Consider the following 24,998-nt stretch of genomic DNA (forward strand, 5'->3'; position numbering starts at 1 on the left):
TAAACAAAAAATTATACTGTGCATTTGTATTTTTACTGTTTGAAATATAATTAATATGATTACTTAAAAATCCATTAGCTTTTTTTTTTATGTTTTATTGTTAAAACATTAAATACTCATTCAAACACTACAACAGCAACGATGTGTATGATACATAGAAGGTTCCTTTATGGTTATTATTTAATGAAAGGATTTTTTCATAGAATATATTCTGTTCATATTCTTCCCTGGCACCAAACTCCTCCCAGCTACCTTCCTACCCACATGATTTTATATACCTAAGGACAATTTGTTTTCTACAGCAGAATGTCACTGCATGTAACAATAACACTCCACGGTAGGTCCAATAGCTAGTTGTTAGCCAATACAAAATGAACTCAATGGTTTTTTGATGAACATTTTTTGTTTTATTTTCTTTTATCATTTATTTCTTTGTCTTATTGGTCTTTTGCTTGTTTGTTTTGATTTTCATTGTTCTGTGAGTGTTGTTTTGTATTTGTTCTGTTTTTTGAACGAATGAAAAAAAAAAAAAGACTTAACATCATGTCTCCTATGGAAACACACTACTGTAGTACTGTAGAAGCTTAGAAATAAATACATGTATGAAACGAATTCAAATAGATTCATCAAAGAATTGGGGAAACAATGCCCCAGCTAGATGTCTTATGCCATCATGTCCCAGGAATAAATTAAATGTAGTATGTTTCCATGTGGGGTTTGAAAAGGACTGTGAAAAGTGTTAGATTCTTGCCCCCTATGTTTCTTCCTTGATCTGTACATATATCCTCTTCCTTCTTTACCCCTCCCATTCTAATTTCTTTCTTAAATGTCGATAACATTGTATAGTATTTCACCTTCTTTGGGAGATTGTATTCTTGCTGGTACCTTAGTGGGTATTAACTCCTGGGTTATGCATATTGTAGAACACAAAATCAATGAATGTGAATGAACAAAAATTACAGTAGAAACTTTTGGTATTCATCAAATAGTAGTATAATTGGATTTATGTAGATTGACACTCAACTTCCTGACAGTACCTTCAGCCTAATTTTCTATATGACTGTACTAGTGTATACTCTGATCAGCATGTACTGTCATTTGTTTTATTGATTTTTTTTCTTTCTTTTTCTTTTTTATAGAATATTTTCTTTACATTTCAAATGATCTCCCCTTTTCTGGCTTCCCCTTTGAAAACCCCTCCTCTATCTACTCCCTCCTCTATCTACTCCCTCCTACCCCTGTTCAACAACCTACCCATTCCCACTTTCTGGCCCTAGAATTCTCCTACACTGAGGCATAGATCCTTTACAGGACCAGGGGCCTCTCCTCCCATTGCTGTCTCACTAGGCAATCTTTTGCTACATATGTAGCTGGAACCATGAGCCCCACCATATGTACTCTTTCATTGGTAGTTTAGTCCCTGGGAGCTCTGGGGTTACTGGTTATTTTATATTATTGTTCCTCCTATGGGGCTGCAAATCCCTTCAATTCCTTGGGTCCTTTATCTGAATCCTTCACTGGGGACCTTGTGCTTAGTCCCATGGATGGCTGTGAGAACCTACTTCTGTATTTGTCAGGCACTGACAGAGACTCTCAGGAGACAGCTATATCAGGCTCCTGTCATCAAGAACTTGTTGGCATCCACAATACTGTCTGGGTTTGGTGTTTGTATATGTGATGGATCCCCAGGTAGGGCATTCTCTGGATGATCATTTCTTCAGTTTCTGCTGCACACTTTGTCTTTGTGGAGCAAAGACTGAAGAAGCAAAGACCCACTCCTTCCATGGGTGTTTTGTTACCCCCATCTAAGAAGGAACGAAGAATCCACACTTTGGTCTTCCTTCTTCTTGAGTTTCATGTCTTTGTGAGTTGTATCTTGGGTATATCTAGCTTCTGAGCTAATACTGATTTATCAGTGAGTGCATACCATGTGTGTTCATTTGTGATTGGGTTACCTCACTCAGGATGATATCCCGCAGATCTAGCCATTTGCCTAAGAATCTCATAAATGCATTGTTTTTAATTGCTGAGTAGTACTCCATTATGTAAATTTACCACATTTTCTTTATCCATTCCTCTGTTGAAGGACAACTTGATTCTTTCCAGCTTCTGGTTATTATGTATAAGACTGTTATGAACATAGTGGAGAGTGTGTGTTTATTACATATTGTAGCATCTTCTGAGTATATGCCCAAGAGTGGCATAGCTGGGTCCTGTGGTATTATTATGTCTAATTTTATAAGAAACCACCTGACTGATTTCCAGAGTGGTTGTACCAGCTTGAAATGGAGGAGTGTTCCTCTTTCTCCAAATCCTTGCCAGCATCTGCTGTCACCTGAGGTTTTGATTTAGTCATTCTAACTTTTATAAAGTGGAATATCAAGATTGTTTTGATTTGTGTTTTCCTTATGACTAAGGATGTTGAACATTTCTTTATGTCCTTCTGAGCCATTTGGTATTCCTCAGTTGAGAATTCTTTGTTTATCTCTGTACCCTACTTGTTAGTAGGGTTATTTGGTTCTTTGGAGTCTAACTTCTTGAATTCTTTGTATATATTGGATACTAGCACTCTATCAGATGTAGGATTTAGTAAAGATCTCTTTCCAATCTGATGGTTGCTGTTTGTCCTATTGACAGTGTCCTTTGCCTTACAGAAACTTTGCAATTTTATGAAATCCCATTGTCAATTCTTGATCTTAGAGGATAAGCTATTGGTTTTCTGTTCGGGAAATTTTCTCCTGTGCACATATGCTCAATGTTTTCCCTCACTTTCTATTCTATTAGTTTCAGTGTATCTCATTTTATGTGGAGGTCCCTGATCAACTTGGATTTGAGTTTTTTTGCAGAGAGATAGTTATGGATCTATTTGCATTATTATACTTGCAGCCATCCACTTTTACCACCAGAATTTTTGAAGATAATCTTTTCTTCTTGGTTTATTTTTGGCTTATTAGAAAAAAGTTCAGTGTCCATACATGTAGAATTATGACTGGGTTTTCGTGTTGATTCCACTGATCAATGTATCTGATTTTGTGCTAATACCATGCAGTTTTTACTATGTTAGTTTCTTATAAAACTAGAATTCAGAGAGAGTAATACTTTCAGCAAATCACTCCACATTCATGAACGTTTTGTAGGTGTGTATATGTGTGTGTGTGTGTGTGTGTGTGTGTGTATGTGTGTGTGTGTGTGTGTTCATATGAAACTGAGTTAGTTTCTATTTGCAAAGAATTTGAGGAATTGTATTAGAAACTGGCAGAGCTGCTCAGGAGACAGCTGTATCAGGCTCCTGTCAGCAGGTACTTGTTGGCATGGAAAATATTGTCTGGGTTTGGTAAATGTATGTTGGATGCATCCCCTAGGGGGCAATCACTGGATGGCCTTTTCTTTAGTTTATGCTCCAACCTTTGTCTCTATTTCTTCCCATGGGTATTTTTATCCCCTTTCTAAGAAGAACCGAAGTATTCACACTATGGTCTTCCTCCTCTTGAGCTTCACATGGTCTGTGAATTGTATCTTGGGTATTCTGAACTTCTGGGCAAATATCCACTTATTAGTGAGTGCATACTACGTGTGTTCTTTTGTGTTTGGGTTATCTCATTTCTGATATAGCTGTCTCCTTAGAGGCTTTGCCAGTGCGACAAATACTAAATAGATGCTCACAGCCATCTACTGGGCTGAGCACAAGGTCCCTAATTGAAGGAGCTAGAGAAAGGACCCAAGGACCTGAAGGGGTTTGCAGCCCCATAGGACGAACCAGTACTCCCAGAGCTCCCAGGGACTAAACCACCAAGCGAAGAGTACACAAGGAGGGACTCTATCCACATATGTAACCGAGGATACCCTTGTGGGACACCAGTGAGAGGAGAGACCCTTGTTCCTGTGAAGGCTCTATGCCCCAATGTACAGGAATCCCAGGATAGTGGAGCTAGAGTGCATGGGTTAGTGAGCAGGGGGAGGTGGAATGGAATAGGGAGTTTTCAGAGGGGAAAATGGGGAAACTGGATGAAATTTGATATGTAAATACAGAAAATATATAATATTAAAAATTTTAAAAAAGAAAAAAAAGGAATTTGATGATTTTTTGTCAAATTAGCAGAGTGAAAGTGGAGGCTTGGTTAATCTGATCTGGTCTTGGGTGAGGGAAAAGTACTGAAGCCCTGAGGGCTATTAGAAGGAATGAAGCCAGGCAGCTTTGGGAGATAGGAGTTTGAGGGGAACCTCCAGAATGCACTAGAGACCTGGGAAGTGAATGACTCTCAGGACTCCAAGGGAGGGACTTTAGATGAAATACCAGAGAGGGAACTTATAGAGCCTACCTCCAGCAGGAAGACAGGACATCAAGTGAGGGATGGGGTTGCCATCCCATAGTCTCAACTCTAATTCATATTTGTTCCTGTCTGAAAAAAAATATAAGAGTGGAAATGGAAAGGAGACTGGGGAAAAGAAGGTCCAACAACAGGCTCAAAGTGGGATCTAGCTCAAGGGAAGGTCCCAAGGCCTGACACTATTACTGAGTCTATGGAACACTCACAAAAAGAGACCTAGCATGACTGGACTCGAGAAGACCCAGCAAGCACCTGAAAGAGTCAGATGATGACATTTGTACCCAACTAATGGACAGAAGCAGCTGACCCCTGTTGTTGAATTAGGGAAGACTGAGTGAAGCTGAGCAGAGATGTGACCCTGTAGGACAACCAGCAGTCTCAATTAATCTGCACCCCGGGATCTCTCAAACAGTGGATCACCAAACAGGCAGCATGCACCAGTTCATGTGACACCCCCAAAACATATACAGTAGAGGACTTCCAGGTCTGTGTTTATTCAGGCATGAAGTACCTAACCCTCAGAAGATTGGAGGCCCCTGGGAGTTTAGAGGTCAGGTGGGGTGGGAGGAGGGGACATCCACGTTCAGACAAGGGGTGGGTAGGAGGTATGGGAGTTAGAGGATGTACAGGTGGTGGGCTAATGAAATATGAAATGTAAAAACTTAAATTTATTAATAAAAAAGCATGTTCATTACCACTACATTAGTACTTCTAATCCCATCTTCTGTTCCTTCATGTATTAAGTTTTTATTACATAGTTTTTCACTCAAGGTAGTTTTTGAGGCTATTGCTAAATATGCTGTTTGATTGATCACTTTATTAGCTTATTTGTCATTTGTATATGGGGAGGCTCCTGAATTTGTGTGTGTGTGTGTGTGTGTGTGTGTGTGTGTGTGTGATTTTGTTTCCTGCTGTTCTGTTGAAAATGTTTGTTGTAGACATTTCTTCATGAAGTATTTAGGGTCTTTTATCCATAAAACCATAAGATCAGAAAATAAGGATTGCTTGTTAGTCTTCCTTTTATATTTCTATCACATTGATCTCCTTCAGTTGTTTTTCTGCTCTAGATTAGAAGTCAAGTACTAAAATGAATAAGTATGGAAAGAGCCCTTTGTTACTGGTTCTAATTTTCATAGCAATTTCGAGTGTATTTCCATTTAGTTGATTTTTGATCACCTGTGCTTTGTTGAGGTTGGTTTCTTATATCTCAGAATTATCTAGGACATTTATCATAAAGAGATGTTGCATTTCTCAAAGTCCTCTCCTGTATCTAATGTGTGACCCTGTGAGTTTTGTCATTAAGTCTGTTTATGTGTTTAGCTATATTTATTGAATTAAGGATGTGGAATGCTTTCTGCATCTCTGAAGCTAGGCCTACCTGATCATGGGAGATGATGTTTTGGATATGCTCTTGTATTCTGTTTCCAAGTATTTTATCCATTGTATTGCTGAAAACCTACATTACCTAAAACCCAGAACATTGACCAAGCTGAATCTAGCATTCCTTCTGGCTTTTGTATACTGAAAGTGGCTACACACTCAAAGAAATAAATAACATGAAGTGAAACTAAAGCATCAATAGTGTATTAGATACCATACAATAGTTAAGGAGCTTTTGGCATGCAATTTGACAATGAATACTTGAAAAATAATTTAAAAATGAGGGGGAATAATAAAATATTTGGGAGCGAATAAAAAGAACAAATACTGATATTGTTAGAATTCATGTGAGACATTAATATTTCAAAGATATCAAAAGATTTTCCAAAGCAATAAAAATAGCTAAAATCAAAATTGTATAACTATTCAGACACAATAAGATAAAATGTCATTCAACAGATTACATTGAAACAAGTTCATAGCAATCATACTATAATCTAGCTTTCAGATAAAAGGTAAATTAAATATTCAAAAGGGAATAAAAAACAAATAACATACAAGAGCACAGAATTCAGTATTAATCCACTTCTCAGCAAAAAACTTATACTCTATGGCAATGTATTTAAATTTTATGTATTTATTTTTTGAGATTAGAGCATGTTTTTATCATTTCCCTGTTCCTTTCCTCACTCTAATCCCTTCCATATACTCTTTCTCACTCTCTTTCAAATTTATAGTTTCTTTCTCATTACTTGATGTTACTTATAAATTCCTAAATGCTTTTGTAGCACTGATGAAAAAATAATGCAGATTACTTTTTATTGTTTGGAAGAAAAGAAAATCTATCCTAAAGAAATTATAAAGTAATTTACTAAAACTGAGATTAAAAAGTAAAAATTTAAAATGTAAAACTCATAAGTAAAAGTAGTTTTTTAAATATAGAGTAAAATAACATAACATGATATAATATAAATTTTATGCATCAGGCATTTACCTCCATAGAAGAAATGCTATAATCTAAAGCAATAAGTTTAATAACTATCTTAGATTTATTCAATATACAGATATGTTAACTATCACATCAAAAAACACTACACAGCAAGTTTTGATGATGTCTTGTCACTTTTTGAAAAAGAAAAATTAGTAAGAAATATAAATGATTTCCTGAGAAGGTGGAGGAAGAGCTTTGGGAAATGAGAGAAGAACCCACATACCCAGTGCAATGGAAGTCCCTGCTTGTGTCTCTTTGTTCAGTTTTTCTCTGCTAGATTCAAATTTTCAGGTTTTAGATTAAGACCTTTGGTTCATTTTAATTGATTTTAGGGTGAGAGACAAAGATCTGCATCTGCTTTCATCTTCTGCATATGGACATCTACTTTCCCCAGAACCAGTCTTTAAAGAAGCTGTCTATATTCCAGCCTGTGATTTTCTCCCTTCGTTCACAATTAGACATCTGTAGTACAGCCTTTGTTTGTTCCCATCTCTATCATGTGGTTCATGTGTTCATTTCTGTGCAAATACCATGCAATATTAGGCACTATGAGAATGTAGTTCACTTTAAGATCCAGTATCAAGATTTCTCCAGCATTGTGTTTTGTCAGACTCTGTGGCAGTTTAGGGTCTTTCTGTCTCCATTTGAATATTAGGATACTTCTTCTAATTCTGTAAATAATGTCATCAGCATTTGCTAAGTATTGAATTATATTTTAAGAAATGATTCAGTAATATGTCTGTGTACAATAAAAGAACTTTTGGAGGACTCACCATCCCTTACTTCAAGTGATACTACAGCGCAATAGTGATAAAAACTGCAGGGAATTGATACAGAGACAGACACACTGATCAATGAATAGAATTGAAGACCCAGAAATAAAACCACACACCATTGCATACACTAGCAAGATTTTGCTGAAAGGACCCAGATATAGATGTCTCTTGTGAGACTATGCCTGGGCCTAGCAAACACAGAAGTGGATGCTCACAGTCAGCTATTGGATGGATCACAGGGCTCCCAATGGAGAAGCTAGAGAAAATACCCAAGGAGCTAAAGGGATCTGCAACCCTATAGGTAGAACAACATTATGAACTAACCAGTACCCCTGAGCTCTTCACTCTAGCTGCATATGTATCAAAAGATGGCCTAGTTGGCCATCACTGGAAAGAGAGGCCCATTGGACTTGCAAACTGTATATGCCCCAGTACAGAGGAACACCAGGGCCAAAAAGGGGGAGTGGGTGGGTAGGGGAGTGGGGGGGTGGGTATGGGGTACTTTTGGGATAGCATTGGAAATGTAAACGAGGAAAATACCTAATAAACAATTAAAAAACACACACACACACTTAGGGACACTTGATCTTTCTCAAAGGATCCTAAAGTATTTGATGGAAAATGAATGAATTTTCAATAAATGGCATTCAGAATGTAGAAAAATAAACATATACCCATATTTGTCACCTTTCGCAAAGCTCAAGTCAAAGTAGATCAAGAACAACAACATAAAAGCAGGTGTACTGAGTCTAGTAGAAGAGAAAGTGGGAAAGAGCCTTGAACTCATTGGCACAGGGAGAAATTTCCTAAACCAGACTCCAATGGATCTATCTCTAAGGTGAATAGAAAATAATAAATGGGACCTCATGAAACTGGAAAGCTTCTGTAAGGCAAAGGACATAGCCAATAGGACAAATCAACAACCTATAGATTGGGGGAAAGTCTTCACTAACTCCATATCCAATGGATGACTAATATCCAAATTATATAAAGAACTCAAGAAGTTTACCACCAAGAAACCAAACAACCCAAACAAAAAATGAGGTACAGAACTAAACAAAGAATTCACAACAGAAGAATCACAAATGACTAAGAAACACTTAAAGAAATGTTTAAAGTTCTCAGTCTTCTGGGAAATGCAAATCAAAATGACCCTGAGATTCCTCCTTACATCAATCAGAATGGCTAAGATCAAAACCTTAGGTGACAGCACATGTTGGCAAGGATGTGGAGAAAGAGGAACACTCCTCTATTGATGGCGAGATTGCAAACTAGTAAAACCACTCTAGAAATCAAAATGGAATTTCCACAGAAAATTAAAAATAGATCTAGCTGAATAGCCTGCTCTACCACTCCTGTGCACATATCCTCATCCTGTCACAGAAGCACCTGTTCCACTATGTTCATAGCAGTCTTACTGTGATAACCAGAAGAAGGAAACAACACAGATGTCCCACAACAGAAGAATGGATACAGAAAATGTATTTCATTCATAAAATAGAATAGTACTCAGCTATTAAGTATGAGGACAACATGATTTTTGCATGCAAATGAATGGAACTAGAAAATTATCATCCTGAGTGAGGTAACACAGACCCAAAACATGCATGGTATGTACTCACCAATAAATGGATATTAGCAAAAAAAAAAAAAAAAGTACAGAATTCCCAGAATACAATCCACACAACTCAAGAATGCTAACAAGATGAAGAGCTTAAGTGAGAACACCTCAATCCCACTTGAGAGGGAGAACCACACAATCACAGGAGGGCAGAGAGGGAGGGAGGGACCTGGATGGGAAAAACGACAGGGTGGGAAAGAGGTGAATATAATCATGTATTATGAGTGGGGGAAAACAGGACTGAAACCCTTAGGGCCAGAATGAAGAATCTAAACAGGCAACCTCGGGAATTAGGAGGTAGGAGGGGGGACCCTCTAAAATATATGAGACCTGGGAAGTGAGAGACTCTCAAGACTCAAATGGAGAGAGCTTAGATGAAATGCCCTGTACAGTGCAGAGAAGGAACTTGTAGAGTCTACCTCTAATGAAAACACAGGGCATGAAATGCATGGATGGGGTTGTACTCCCACTGTCAAAAACTCTGACATAGAATTGTTTCTGTCTGAAAGAACTGCACTAACAAAAATAGAGAAGAGCCTGAGGAAAAGGAGGTCCAGTGACAGGCCCAAAGTGCTATGCAGTTCAGAGGGAAGCCCCAAGGCCTGACACTATTACTGATACTATGGTATGCTTACCAGCAGGGGCCTATCATGACTGCCCTCTGAAAGGCCCAACAAGCATTTGAAAGAGTCAGATGCAGATATTTACACTCTACCAATGGACAGAAGCTAGTGACTCCTTTGGTTGAATAAGGAAACGCTGGAAGAAGCTTAGGAGGAGGATTACCCTATAGTAAGCACTCACAATTAACCTGGACATCCAGAATCTTTCACTGAGCCATCAACCAGGAAGCATACAGCAACTGATATGAGGCTCCCACCACATATGCTGCAGAGTACTGCCAGGTCTGGACTCAGTCAGAGAAGATGCACCTAACAATCAAGAAATTGAGACCCTAGGAAGTGGGAAAGTCTTAAGGAGTAGGGGGTGGTGTTGGGACATCCTCCTAGAGATGGTGGTAGGCAGTGTGAGATGTAGAATAATTGGAGGGTGGCCCAGGAGGAGGATAAAATCTGGACTGGATAAAAAGTTTAAAGAATGAAAAAATATGTCAATTTTTACAATATTAATTCTCTGAACTCATGAACATGGAGGACATTCCATCGTTTATTATTTTCCTTTATTTCTTCTCTAGATCTTGACAGTTATCCTAGTGTTCTATGTACTTGACCTACTGAGAATGGTGAAGAAAGTACACTTTTACTTTCATAAGTTTTCTCCTAGCTCCAATTTTTGTCTTTTTTTTAATTAGGTATTTTCCTCATTTACATTTCCAATGCTATCCCAAAAGTACCCCATACCCTCCCCCCTACTCCCCTACCCACCCACTCTCACTTTTTGTCCCTAGCATTCCCCTGTACTGGGGCATATAAAGTTTGCAAGTCCAGTGGGCCTCTCTTTCCAGTGATGGCCGACTAGGCAATCTTTTGATACATATCAAAACAGCTAGAGTCAACAGCTCCGGGGTACTGGTTAGTTCATAATGTTGTTCTAACTATAGGGTTGCAGATCCCTTTAGCTCCTTGGGTACTTTCTCTAGCTCCTCCATTGGGGGCCCTGTGATCCATCCAATAGCTGACTGTGAGCATCCACTTCTGTGTTAGCTAGGCCCCGGAATAGTCCCACAAGAGACAGCTATATCTGGGTCCTTTCAGCAAAATCTTGCTAGTGTGTGCAATGGTGTCAGCGTTTGGAAGCTGATTATGGGATGGATCCCCGGATACAGCAGTCTCTAAATGGTCCATCCTTTCATCACAGCTCCAAACATTGTCTCTGTAACTCCTTCCATAGGTGTTTTGTTCCCAATTCTAAGAAGGGGCAAAGTGTCCACACTTTGGTCTTCATTCTTCTCGAGTTTCATGCGTTTAACAAATTGTACCTTATATCTTGGGTATCCTAAGTTTCTGGGCTAATATCCACTTATCAGTGAGTACATATTGTGTGAGTTCCTTTGTGATTGGGTTACCTCACTCATGATGATGCCCTCCAGGTCCATCCATTTGCCTAGGAATTTCATAAATTCATTCTTTTTAATAGCTGAGTAGTACTCCATTGTGTAGATGTACCACATTTTCTGTATCCATTCCTCTGTTGAGGGGCATCTGGGTTCTTTCCAGCTTCTGGCTATTATAAATAAGGCTGCTATGAACATAGTGGAGCATGTGTCCTTCTTACCGGTTGGAACATCTTCTGGATATATACCCAGGAGAGGTATTGCGGGATCCTCTGGTATTAATATGTCCAATTTTTGCATTTTTCATTTTCTTTGATTGTTGTGCCGATGTTCTCTATGGAATCTTCTGCACCTGAGATTCTCTCTTCCATCTCTTGTATTCTATTGCTGATGCTCATATCTATGGTTCCAGATTTCTTTCCTAAAGTTTCTATCTCTAGTTTTGCCTCACTTTGGGTTTTCTTTATTGTGTCTACTTCCCTTTTTAGGTCTTGGATGGTTTTATTCAATTCAATAACCTGTTTGGTTGTGTTTTCCTGCAATTCTTTAAGGGATTTTTGTGCTTCCTCTTTAATGTCTTCTACTTGTTTAGCAGTGTTCTCCTGTATTTCTTTAAGTGAGTTATTAAGGTTTTTCTTGATGTCCTCTACCATCATCATGAGATATGCTTTTAAATCCGAGTCTAGCTTTTCGGGTGTGTTGGGGTGCCCTGGACTGGGCAAAGTGGGGGGTGCTGGGTTCAGATGATGGTGAGTGGTCTTGGTTTCTGTTAGTAAGATTCTTACGTTTACCTTTCGCCATCTGGTAATCTCTGGAGTTAGTTGTCATAGTTGTCTCTGTTTAGAGATTGTTCCTCTGTTGATTCTGTTATTCTCTATCAGCATACCTGGGAGACTAGCTCTCTCCTCTGAGTTTCAGTAGTCAGTGCACTCTCTGCAGGCAAGCTCTCCTCTTACAGGGAAGGTGCACAGATATCTGGCATTTGGACCTCTCTTCTGGCCGAAGATGAAGGCCCTAAACAGAACCTTTCCCCAAAGCTGTGTTGCTTTGGCCTGTCACAGAAGCTGTTAGCTTCTGTGTGCACACTCTCACCTGTGCAGACTAGTTTTCAGTGGAGTCCTGCCGTTCCTGAGGCAAAAGACCTTCTGGGCCGAGTGGGCACCTGTCCTCTGGCCGGGGAGGTGGTCAGATGCCTGGAGCCCAAAAAGAGTGCTGCCTCAGAAGCTCTGTGGCTCCTTCCTGTCTCAGAAGCTGTCAGCTTCTGTGTGCACACTCTCACCTGTGCAGACTACTTTCGGTGGAGTCCCAGAACCAAGATGGCCCCCACTGATTCTTCCAATTTTTGTCTTGATTCACCTGTTAATGTGGGTGTTTTCTGGTTTTTTTTTTTTTTACTTTTCTCATTGTTGGTTCTAGGAAAGTCATTAATCTTTATGTGCCAATTTTCTGTCCTACTACCCTGTCAAACACATTTATAATGATAATCTCTCAAGACATCTCCATGTGTCTTCTGGGTATGTTAAGTATAGTATCTTATCATCTTTAATAAATTAGTTTCCCTTCTTCCTATGTATAATTTTTCTATTTCTTTTCCACATCCAGCTATTTGGGTTAAGACAGAAGAGCTCCCTTGTATAAGTGTGCAGAGAGTTGACACTCACTTTCCATTCTTAACTACAGAGGAAAGGCTTTCAGGTTGCCCTTGTTTAGATCAGGCCTTCCTGTACCCATGGCTTACGACCCCTATTATACTTGAGGGTACATGGCTCTTCTGATACTTTCTTTGAGGTTTAACTAGAAGAGTGGTTGAATTTTTTGATAATACCTTTTTATTAAATTATTTATTTACATTCCAAACATTGCCCCCTTCCTGGTTCCTCCTCCCAGAGTTCCTATCTCCCTACCCCACATCCCTTTACCTCTGAGAGGGTGCTTGCCACACACCTCCACTTCACACCTCCGCAGCACCTCCCTTTCCTGGGCATCAAGTCTCTACAGGATTAGGCACATCCTCTCCTACTGAGGCCAGAAAGGCAGTGCTCTGCTGCATATTTGCCTGGGCCAGGGAAGAGGGCATGTATGCTCCTGGATTGCTGCCTAAGTGGTCTTGCTTAGTTGACTCTGTTGATCTAACACTTTTACTAGGCATTGAGATAGTTGTGAATTTTTTGGTCTTTGATATATTTATGCATTTACTAAAAGTTATCGACAACAAAAACTTTTGTATTTAAGTACCCTCATAGTTAAAGGTTGACCTTCTTTCATATTCCATGATATATTTTCTTTATTTCAGGATTAAAACTTCACTTTTTTAGTATTTGCATTTTTGTGGATGGTTTAACTGTCTTTAAGCATATCCCCACCACACACACACACACACACACACACACACACACACACACTTTAAAGCTGAAGAGAGAGGTGAGCAGTAATGAGCACTTGATTTTTCAGAGGACCTAGTGTTCCCAGCACTTTCTTGGTGGCTCACAACTATCTGTAACCACAAATCCTGGGTGTGTGTGACAGCCTCTTCTGAATCTGCATACAGTGCACTACATACATGCATGAAATACACTCATATACTTCAATAAATGCATGTAAAAAAGATTTTAAGAATCCAATAATTATTTAAAACATTATGTATATATGTATGTTTGTTTTAATCATTTAGGGATAAGATTTACAGAAGTCAGTGAATATTTTATTACTGATATTTTCAAGTCCACAGCATGGGAAATCTTAGCTGGGAGATAGATGACCCAGCAGAGATTATGACCACTGGATGTGCTTGCAGAGAACAGGGTTTGGTTAATATTCTTCCTGGTAAATCCAGCATTTTGATAACAAGCATAGCACTTAGATTTCAACTAAACTTAAGAGTCAAATTGGGAAGCATTATTACTATTCCATGAAAGAAAGCAGCATTCTATGCTGTTTCTCTAGTCCTTTAAACATTGTCCAAAAAGGTTTGTTATAGATTTTATTCAATATGTATTTTAAAACTAGTATATGGGGCTTTCAAACAGTTTGCTGAATGTTGTATAGTAGATTCATAAATTTTTAGTTTTCAAACTGCTTATTTCTACCATGAAGGAAATACTTTGATTTCAACATATAGCTGGTACATATGATCACCCTGTCAAAATTGTTGCTTAGCTTTAATAGTTAAAGATCTTGCATTTAGTTGAGAACCCAGTTCTTTAGGCAAAAATATACACATAGTATGTGTTACATGTAATATGTTATTTAAAACATATTGGTAGATTCACAGTACCAGGAAACGTAAAACTTGTGGATATTACAAACAACAGGGAGCCAGTGACAGTGGCAAATCTATGTATTCTTGAGAATACATAGGGTTTGGGGCATTAAGGTGAGCCTGTTCAGCATAGAGTGACCTTGAAGTCTTTCAAATTAAGGTAGGGAGTTCTTAATTACAGAGGTCCTGTTTGGCATGGAGAAGGAACTGGATTTAATAAAAGGACCACAATAAATAAACAACAATAAACAGATAATAAAAAGAGGGAAATGTCCAGTTCCTATGGATGCTACATATTAACATATGACAATCAGATATTAGAAATAAAGATTGGGACCATACATGATTGGGGGTGGATACCTATATTCCCAAATAACACCCCCAAATGAAGAGGAGTTGTATCAGCAGTGAATACCACCGTGAACACTTGCACATTTGATGAAAGGAAGTCTAATAAACTATTCAAGTGCTGTAGGAAAAGAGCTCCCCCAGAACAAACTGGGGCACAAGAGAGCATCTTTCCTACACTAACTGTTAGTGAAGACTTTAGTTCATAATAAAGGTGTGTTCAGTTGTATTTTATATGTGGGAGTGGTCTTGCAGCATATATGTGTCTGCATGATGTGTGTGAAGTGGTAGAGCGTTGACTCCTCTAAACTTACTGATGACTGTTAGCCACCATATTGTTACAGGAAACGAAACCCTGTTCCTTGCAAGCACATCCAGTGGTCATAATCTCTCTCTGCTGGGGCATCTCTCTATCTCCCAGCTAAGATTTTTCATGTATGTGGAGCTGAAAATGTTAGTAATAAAATATTCACTGACTTCTGTAAATCTTATCCCTAAATGATTAAAACAAACAAACATACATTAAAAAAAACAACTCTTGGTAAGTTTGAAAATTATTCTATTGGACTCAGCATTGATTAAAGAGAAAGATACAGATAGCTCATAGACACTCGGTGAGACAGAAATTTAGCAAACCCCAGCACAGTGTATTTCATATCCCCTCCCTACCTTGCCACCTACTAAGCTTTGTGAATAGCAAAAGTAATCTTAAGTAGAATTCAAATGAGTCCTACAGGAAAACTGGAAAGAATGCAGAAGTAGCAAATACACTTGGCACAAGGGGCTTGAAGGGAGGGATTGCTGGTGTCATGTGTCCTCAAGGGTCAGATACCATCAACAAGAAAAGCAGTGCAACCTAAGGAGCCAGGTTTCTTGCTATAGAGGTCCAGGTGTAAGATTAAAAGAGCCAGAAAAAAAAAGTCTTACTTTTTCAGAGGCACCAATTAAGGGGGAAATTTGTTAAATAGGAACAAGCAGGACCTTCTGCTGCCTGAGTCACGACACTGAAAAGGGAAGTGGGTAAATGAGGCTATGATGGGAGGAAAAACAAAACAGTGACAGTGAATGCTGACAACTGGCTCTTGTCAGCAAAGCCCCAATTCATAGTGACAAATTAAAATTAAATATGAATAAACAGGAAATTCTAGCAACAAATTAGGATTTTTTTATTAAAGCTCCTAACTGAAATTTTCTATCTTTCTCTGTACAAGTGGACATGTTCAAAGGTTTCGAATATTGCAGAGTGGTTGGTGGAAATCTTTTATTTTTATTGGTTCACTCTCACTTTGTACAACTTTACCACTGTTGTGTTTTCCATCTAATTTACCCGGTGAGTATAAAATATATATATAATTAGTCACAGTATTTTTTTACCCTTTGCTCCCATTCTCAAAGCACAGATAAACTAATTTCAAAATGAGTATAAGCATACTCCCCTTGGCATTGCTCTTTAACCAAGGAATATTATCATTGTTTTGTTGTTTTTGTTTTTATCAAATCAAGCAGGATCATATTCAAATATTATATTTATGATCTATATTTTTATGTGTATTTATTTTTGTTACTCGTTATTTCTTTGTTATCCTCTTTTATTTAAAGTTCTTAGATGCTTTTAAATATGGAAGTATGCTTAAATCTATTTAGTCATTGCTAGTCACTTTCTCTATTGTAATAGAACTTATATAATGAATCAGTCTCTCTCTCCATATATATATATATATATATATATATATATATATATACACACACACAATTATATATATATGTGTGTGTGTATATATGTATGTATATACATACATATATACATATATGTGTGTGTTTGTGTATGTCTGTATATATGTTATGATTATATTATTTATATATATTATCATATATGTTATATATTTAATTAGAATGACTTACAAGCTCTGGCGCATCTAATCCAACAGTGTTTGTACATGAAAAGATGGTCAGTAGTTACTCCGTCCATGAGTTTAGATGCCTCAGCTGCTCTTAAATACATACTGAAATTACAAAGTAGGCTCTAATGAAGGAGCTAGAGAAAGGACTCAAGGAGCTGAAGGGGTCTGCAGAATCATAGGAACAACAATATGAACTAACCAGTAACCCCAGAGCTCCCAGGGACTAAATCACCAACCAAAGAGTATACATGGTGGGACTCATGGCTCCAGCTTGCATATGTAGCAGAGGATGGCTTAGTTGGTCATCAATAGGAGGAGAGGCCCTTGGTTCTGTGAAGATGCCTATGCCTCAGAGTAGGAGAATGCCAGGCCAGGAAGCAGGAGTGTGTGGGTTGATGAATAGGGGGAGGTGGAGGGGATAAGGGGAGGGAGTTTTCTGAGGGGAAACCAGGAAAGGGGATAACATTTGAAATGTTAATAAAGAAAATTAATAATAATAATAATAACAATAATAAAACAAATAACAAAATAGGCTCTAATGTCAGTGTAGGAATGGATTTGCTAGTAAAGAAGGCAAGAGAAGTCAGGGAAACAGGAAAAGACATCAGGAAAATGTCTAAATGTTCAGGTTGAGTTCTTAAAGAAATAAATCAAAATTAAGGATGAAAGTGTAATATACACAAACATTTGGGAAACAGTTGAAGCATTTCTGTAGAGGAAATCTCATCATTAACACAGCCTATGTTGGAGCTCTTTTCTTTTGTTTTGTTTTCTTTTTTCTTTGTTTTTTTTTTGTTTTGATTTTTTTGTTTTTTTGTTTTTTTGACAAGGATTTATTGTGTATCCCTGGCTATATTGGAACTCAAACCATTGATCATGCTGTTCTTGAAATCAAAGATTCATATGTCTTTTCCTTCCAATTGCGGTGATTTAAGGTGTGTGCCATCACATATGGCTAAATAATAAGTTTTCAAAAAAATACAAATACAGAATAAATAGTTAAAGAACATTTGGTATCTTTTTCCATATGGAAATGCAAATTTATCCTGCATTAAAATTCCATTTCAATGTGGTCAGAGTAGCTGTACACAAGAGAATTAATGCTTATGAGAATGTGGGGAAAGAAAAACCTTTACTCAGTGCTGGTGGCAATATAAACTTCTAAAATTACTCTGGATGTTTCTCCCCCAAAAACTTCAGAACATCTGGGGCTGGAGAGATGTTTTAGCTGCTGAGAATGCATACAACTCTTGCAGAGGACCTGAGTTTGTCACAACTGCATGAACCTGTGGGCTACAAAGGAAATTGTTCATGTGCACATATTTTCTAACATACACATTTAGAAATGATTAGAAATCTTTTCCAAAAACTGAAAATAAAACTATGATGTAACATAATTAAATGACTCTCCCATAGGTATGTCTGAGAAGCGGTGAATACTTCCTCATTATTTATAATCACCAGAAGATGGAACTAATCTAGATATTTGTAAACTGTTTGATAGGATAAAGAAAATATAGTTCTATGCACAGAGGAATTTTATTCAGCTGTAAAGAAAAATAACATCATGAGAGCATCAGGAATTCTTGTTAAATCAAACCACTGAAACTCAGAAAGACTAATACCAAATATTTTTCTTCCATAAATGGGATATAAATATTAAAAAATCCATGTACCTACACATGCTTGTAAGTAGTATGTAGGTATTTGTGTGTGCATGTGTGCAGGGGTATTGTGGGTGTGACAACTAGGGAAGTGATGAAGTGAAGATCTGAAGAGAGCATAGGGGAGTAGGATAGACAGCAATGACATACAGATAATACATGAGCAGAATGTGAGACTTACAGGGAGAGGAACCAACAGGGGTGGGTGAGCAACAGGTAAAGGGAACAAGTGAGAACAGAGTATGATGACATATATGCATGAAAAAACAGTTATGAAACCAACTACTTTATATGCTAACCTAAAGTGTTTAAAGTAAGTGTTTAACAATTTTAGCAATTAGAGAAGTGCTAATTCAAGCTGTTTTGAGATTCAATCTCTCATCACCCAGCATAGCTGTCATTAAGAAAGTGTCAATGATGGATGTTAGCAGCCAGCCATTGGACTGAGCACAGGGTCACCAATAGAAGAGTTAGAGAAGGGACTGAAGGAGTTGAAGGGGTTTGCAACCCCATAGGAAGAACAACAACATCAACCAACCAGACCCCCCAGAATTTCCAGGGACTAAGCCATCATTAAAGGAGTGCACATAGCTCCAGCTGCATATATAGCAAAGGATGGCCTTGTTGTACATCAATGGAAGGAGAGGACCTTGGTTCTATGAAGGCTCAACATGTGCCCCAGTGTAGGGGAATCAAGGGCAGGAAGGTGGGGGTTGGTGGATGGGTGGAGAAACACACTCATAGAAGCAGAGAGAGGGAGAATGTGATAGGGTGTTTCCAGGAAGGAGGGAAACTGGGAAAGGGGATAATATTTGAAATGTAAATAATGAAAATATCCAATAAGAAAAAGAAAAAAAGAAAAAGTGCCAATGAGACAAGATCTGTATGATAAGAACTTCAAGTCTCTGAAGGAAGAAATCAAAGAAGATCTCAGAAGACAGAAATATCTCCTATGCATATGGATTGGCAGGATTAATATAGTAAAAATGACCATATTGCTGAAAACAATCTGCAGATGCAATGCAATCACCATTAAAATTCGAACTCAATTCTTCATAGAGTTAGAAAGAACAATTTGCAAATTCATTTGGAATAACAACAAACCCATAACATCAAAAACTATTCCCAGCAATAAGAGAACATCTGACGGAATCACCATCCTTGACCTCAAGCTATATTACATACAGAGCAATAGGGATTTAAAAAAAAACTGTATAATATTGGTAGAGAGACAGTCAGGAAGATCAATGGAATAGAACTGAAGACCCAGAAATGGACCCACACACATATGGCCACTTGATATTTGACAAAGGACTTAAAACCATCAAGTGGAAAAACAGCATTTTCAACAAATGGTGCCTGTTCAACTGGAAGTTGGCATGTAGAAGAATGCAAATTGAACAAATCTTATCTACTTGTATAAAGCTCAAGTCCAAGTGGATCAAGGACCTCTACATAAAACCAGATACACTGAAACTAATAGAATAGAAATTGGGGAAAATACTCGAACACATGAGCACAGGGGAAATTTTCTTGAATAGAACTCCAATGGCTTATGCTCTAAGATCAACAATCCACAAATGGGACCTCAAAAAATTGCAAAGCTTCTGTAAGGCAAAGGACCCTGTCAATAGAACAAAACAAAAACCAACATAATGGAAAAAGATCTTTACCAATCCTACATCCAATAGAGGGCTAATATCCAATATATACAAAGAACTCAAGAAGTTAAATACCAGAGAATCACATAGCCCTATTAAAAATGGGATACATATCTTAGGGTCCAAAGACCTGTCCTATTTATCTAATACAACTTGAAAATCACGAAGCTATTAGGTAGTGCAGTGGCTTGTATCACATGATGACTGTTAAAAGTAAAGCTAAATTTTAAGAAATATTATAATTACTGGACAGCATTAAAATTAACCCTTAGGTGTCACTGTGGGTGTGGACTTAAGACCCTCACCCTAGTTGCCTGGAAGTCAGTCTTCCACTAGCAGCCTATGGATGAAGATGTAGAACTCTCAGCTCTGCCTATGTCATGCCTTCCTGGATACTGCCATGCTCCCACCTTGATGATAATGGACTGAACCTCTGAACTTGTAAGCCAGCCCCAATTAAATGTTGTTTTTATAAGAAAAAAAAATAAAATTAACCCTTAATGCTAAACTGTTCATAGATAGAGAGGAATTTAAGCCAAGTGTCTTTAAAAAAAATACCTTTAAACTGAGGCAAGTTTGGTCTTTATCATAAAAAAGTAGGTAACTTTCCAAAGCAAATATTTACATTTAAAGCAAAAGATTTGGCATATGTACACACATAAGAACCTATGGCAGATAGCTGAGTGTATGGTGAAGTAGGAAATCCATTGGCTTGTATAAGATTTCACACTTTGTAAACCAGAGAAGTTTTCATGTTATTTTATGTTACATTGAAGTCTAAACTTACAAATAACCAATATCTGTGTTGGGACATATAAGGAGGATGTTACAGTGAATTCTCAGGTGAAAAATTTAAGTTATGAAAGCATCTATTTTGAATTTGTAAATATTTTAACTTTTATTAAGGCATGAATTAAACTATTATTGACACCTGTTGGGTAGAGTGATAATTTAAAGCCAGGATGGTAAAATATGGCATACTGATTGTAAAACAAATAAAAATAAACTATTGATTTTTTAATCTCTCATAATATAATTTTTCTGACTGCAATAATACCACTGAACTTATGAAAAGAAAAGAAAAAGGGGTACAGAATTAAACAAAGAATTTTCAACTGAGGAATATTGAATGGCCAAGAAGCACCTAAAGAAATGTTCAACATTCTTAGTCATCAGGGAAATGCAAATCAAAACAACCTTGAGATTCCACCTCATATCAGTCAGAATGACTAAATCAAAACCTTATGTGACAGCAGATGCTGGCAAGGTTGTGGAGAAAGAGGCACACTCCTCCATTGCTGGTGGGATTGCAAGCTGATACAGCCACTCTGGAAATCAGTCTGCCTGTTCCTCAGAAAATTAGACATAATATTACCTGAGGAACCAGCTATACCACTCCTGGGAATATATCCTAAAGATGCTCTAACATACAACAAGGAAACATGCTCCACTATGTTCATAGCAGCCTTATTTATAAAAGCCAGAAGATGGAAAGAACCCAGATGTCCTTCAACAGAGTGATACAGAAAATGAAATTCTTAGGCAAATGGATGGAACTGGAAAATATTATCCTGAGTGAGGTAACTCATTGACAAAATAAAACACATGGTATGCACTCACTAATAAGTGGATATTAGCCCAGAAACTCAGAATACTCAAGATACAATTCACAGTTTACATGAAGTTCAAGAAAGAAGACCAAAGTGTGGGTGCTTCGGTCCTTCTTAGAAGGGGGAACAAAATACTCATGGGAGCAAATACAAAGACAAATTGTGGAGCAGAGACTGAAGGAAAGTCCATCCACAGACTGCCCCACCTGGAGATCCATCCCATATACAGACACCAAACACAGAGACTATTATGGATGTCAGAAGTGCATGCTGACTGGAGCCTGATATAGTTGTCTCCTGAGTGGCTCTACCAGAGCCTGACAAATGCAGAGGTAGATGCTCACAACCAACCATTGGTCTGAGCATGGTGTCCTGAATGGAGGACTTAGAGAAAGGATTGAGCTGTAGGGGTTTAAAATCCATATGAAGAACAACAATATCAACCAACCAGACCCCCCAGAGCTCCCAGGGACTAAACCACCAACCAAGGAGTACACATGAAAGGGACCCATGGCTCCAGTCGCATATGGAGCAGAGGATGGCCTTGTCGGGCAGCAATGGGAGGAGAGGCCCTAGGTCCTGTGAAGAAGGCTACATGCCCCAGTGTAAGGGAATGTGAGAGTAGGGAGATGGAAATGAGTGGGTGGTGGAACATGCTCATAGAAGCAAGTGAGGGTATGGGATAGGGGGATTCTGGGGATAGCATTTGAAATATAAATAAAGAAAATTTTCAATTAAAAAAATGGATAAAATAATTTGTGATACATAAAACTCATTTTGGAGTGGCCATTTTTGAGGTGTTTCATCATATGTTATTTATTGAATATGGCTATTGAATTCTCCATTAATTTATGAATTAATTCAGCCATAGATACCACACTTTCAGTAGTTAAGAGACACACAGTGGCTACCTACATATGTGAAAAATTTTCATTAACAAAGAATTGATTTGCCAAAGCACTACTGTTGTTGAAAAATTTGCATTCTAAAACACACAAAGCTTTATTGTGTTTAACATAACTCTCTTGCCATGCCATGACAAATGTGATTATTATAATGTGTGCACATGAATGATGTATATATTAGTACTGACTTTGATATAAGTAAAGATTATTTTCCTTGTTACCTATAGGTGCAAACAAGCTAAGACTTCAGAAAAGAAAGGAACCTCCCAGGATTGACAGGAGACTTAAAAATAAGGAAATTAAGCCTAATTTGAAAGGTGTTCTTCATGCTACTTGGGTAAAGTAAAATATTTCTGTTAACAAGCCAGTTGAATTCAACTGTGTAATTTTCTTATAGAGTTAAGAATATGACAAGGTCCTTATTACAAGTTGGAACATCTTCTGGGTATATGCCCAAGAGAATTGCTGGATCTTCCGGTAGTACTATGTCCAATTTTCTGAGGAACCACCAGACTGATTTCCAAATTGGTTGTACAAGCTTGCAATCCCACCAAATATGGAGGAGTGTTTCTCTTTCTCCACATCCTCAACAGCATCTGCTGTCACCTGAATTTTTGATCTTAGCCATTCTGACTGGTGTGAGATGGAATCTCCAGGTTATTTTGATGATTAAGGATATTGAACATTTTTCAGGTGCTTCTCAGACATTCAGTATTCCTCAGCTGATAAATGCTCCACTATGTTCATAGCAGCCTTATTTATAATAGCCAGAAGCTGGACAGAACCCAGATTTCCCTCAACAGAGGAATGGATACAGAAAATGTGGTACATTTGCACAATGGAGTACTACTCAGCAATTAAAAACAATGAATTCATGAAATTTTTAGGCAAATGGATGCACGCAATCACAAAAGAACATACATAATGTGCATTCACTGATAAGCAGATATTAGCCCAGAAACTTAGAATATCCAAGATACAATTTGCAAAACACATGAAACTCGAGAAGAAGGAAGACCAAAGTGTGGATACTTCATTCCTTCTTAGAATGGGGAACAAAATACCCATGGAAGAAGTTACAGAGATAAAGTTCAGAGCTGAGACAGAAGGAAGGATAATCCAGAGACTGCCCCACATGGGAATCTATCCCATATGCAACCACCAAACCCAGACATTATTGCATATGCCAACAAGATTTGCTGACAGGATCCTGATATAGCTCTATCTTGTGGAGCTATGCCAGTGCCTGTCAAATACAGAACTGGATGCTCACATTCATCTATTGGTTTGAACCCAGGGCCCCTAATGAAGGAGTTAGAGAAAGTACCCAAGGAGCTAAAGGGGTCTGCAACCCTATATAAGGAACAACAATATGAACTAACCAGTACAACCCACCCCCCAGAGCTTGTGTCCCTAGTAATATATGTTGCAGAGGATGGCCTAGTTGGTCATCAATGGGAGGAGAGGCCCTTGGTCTTGCAAAGATCATATGCCCCAGTACAAGGGAATTCCAGGGCCAGGAAGCAGGAGTGGTTGGGTTTAGGAGCAAGACGGGGGAGGGTATAGGGGGCTTTGGGGATAGCATTTGAAATGTAAATGAAGAAAATACCTAATAAAAAAGTTAAAAAATTCGCATTCTTCTACATGATAGCTGCCAGTTGTGCCAGCACCATTTGTTGAAAATGCTGTCTTTTTTCCACTGGATGGTTTTTGCTCCCTTGTCAAAGATCAAGTGACCATAGGTGTGTGGGTTCATCTCAGGGTCTTCAATTCTGTTCCATTGGTCTACTTGTCTGTCATTATACCAGTACCATGCAGTTTTTATCACAATTGCTCTGTAGTACAGCTTTAGGTCAGGCATGGTGATTCCACCAGAGGTTCTTTTATCCTTGAGAAGAGTTTTTGCTATCCTACGTTTTTTGTTGTTCCAGATGAATTTGCAGATTGCCCTTTCTAATTCCTTGAAGAATTGAGTTGGAATTTTGATGGGGATTGCATTGAATCTGTAGATTGCTTTTGGCAAGATAGCCATTTTTACAATGTTGATCCTGCCAATCCATGAGCATGGGAGATCTTTCCATCTTCTGAGATCTTCTTTAATTTCTTTCTTCAGAGACTTGAAGTTCTTATCATACAGATCTTTCACTTCCTTAGTTAGAGTCATGCCAAGGTTTTTATATTGTTTGTGACTATTGAGAAAGGTGTTGTTTCCCTAATTTATTTCTCATCCTGTTTATCCTTTGTGTACAGAAAGGCCATTGACTTGCTTGAGTTAATTTTATATTCAGCTACTTCACTGAAGCTGTTTATCAGGCTTAGGAGTTCTCTGGTGGAATTTTTAGGGTCACTTATATATACTATCACATCGTCTGCAAAGAGTGATATTTTGACTTCATCTTTTCCAATTTGTATCCCCTTGATCTCCTTTTGTTGTCTAATTGCTCTGGCTAGGACTTCAAGTACAATGTTGAATAGGTAGGAAGAGAGTGGACAGCCTTGTCTAGTCCCTGATTTTAGTGGGATTTCTTCCAGCTTCTCAC

At 38.1% G+C, this 24,998-nt stretch overlaps 1 protein-coding gene across 1 annotated transcript in view; it reads left to right on the forward strand.

Moving 5' to 3' along the window:
- LOC110305413 (solute carrier organic anion transporter family member 6C1-like) overlaps window positions 1-24,998 on the forward strand; it is a 144,914-nt gene that overhangs the window by 19,364 nt on the left and 100,552 nt on the right. Inside the window, exons 5-6 of the mRNA XM_085844251.1 lie at window positions 15,929-16,047; window positions 22,686-22,795. Coding sequence (XP_085700377.1) covers window positions 15,929-16,047; window positions 22,686-22,795 — 229 coding nt within the window. The remainder of the gene's footprint in view (window positions 1-15,928; window positions 16,048-22,685; window positions 22,796-24,998) is intronic.

The sequence above is a fragment of the Mus caroli genome, unplaced genomic scaffold (assembly GCF_978045245.1).
Source record: "Mus caroli unplaced genomic scaffold, Mus_caroli_1 scaffold_1, whole genome shotgun sequence".
Classification (NCBI taxonomy): Eukaryota; Metazoa; Chordata; class Mammalia; order Rodentia; family Muridae; genus Mus; species Mus caroli.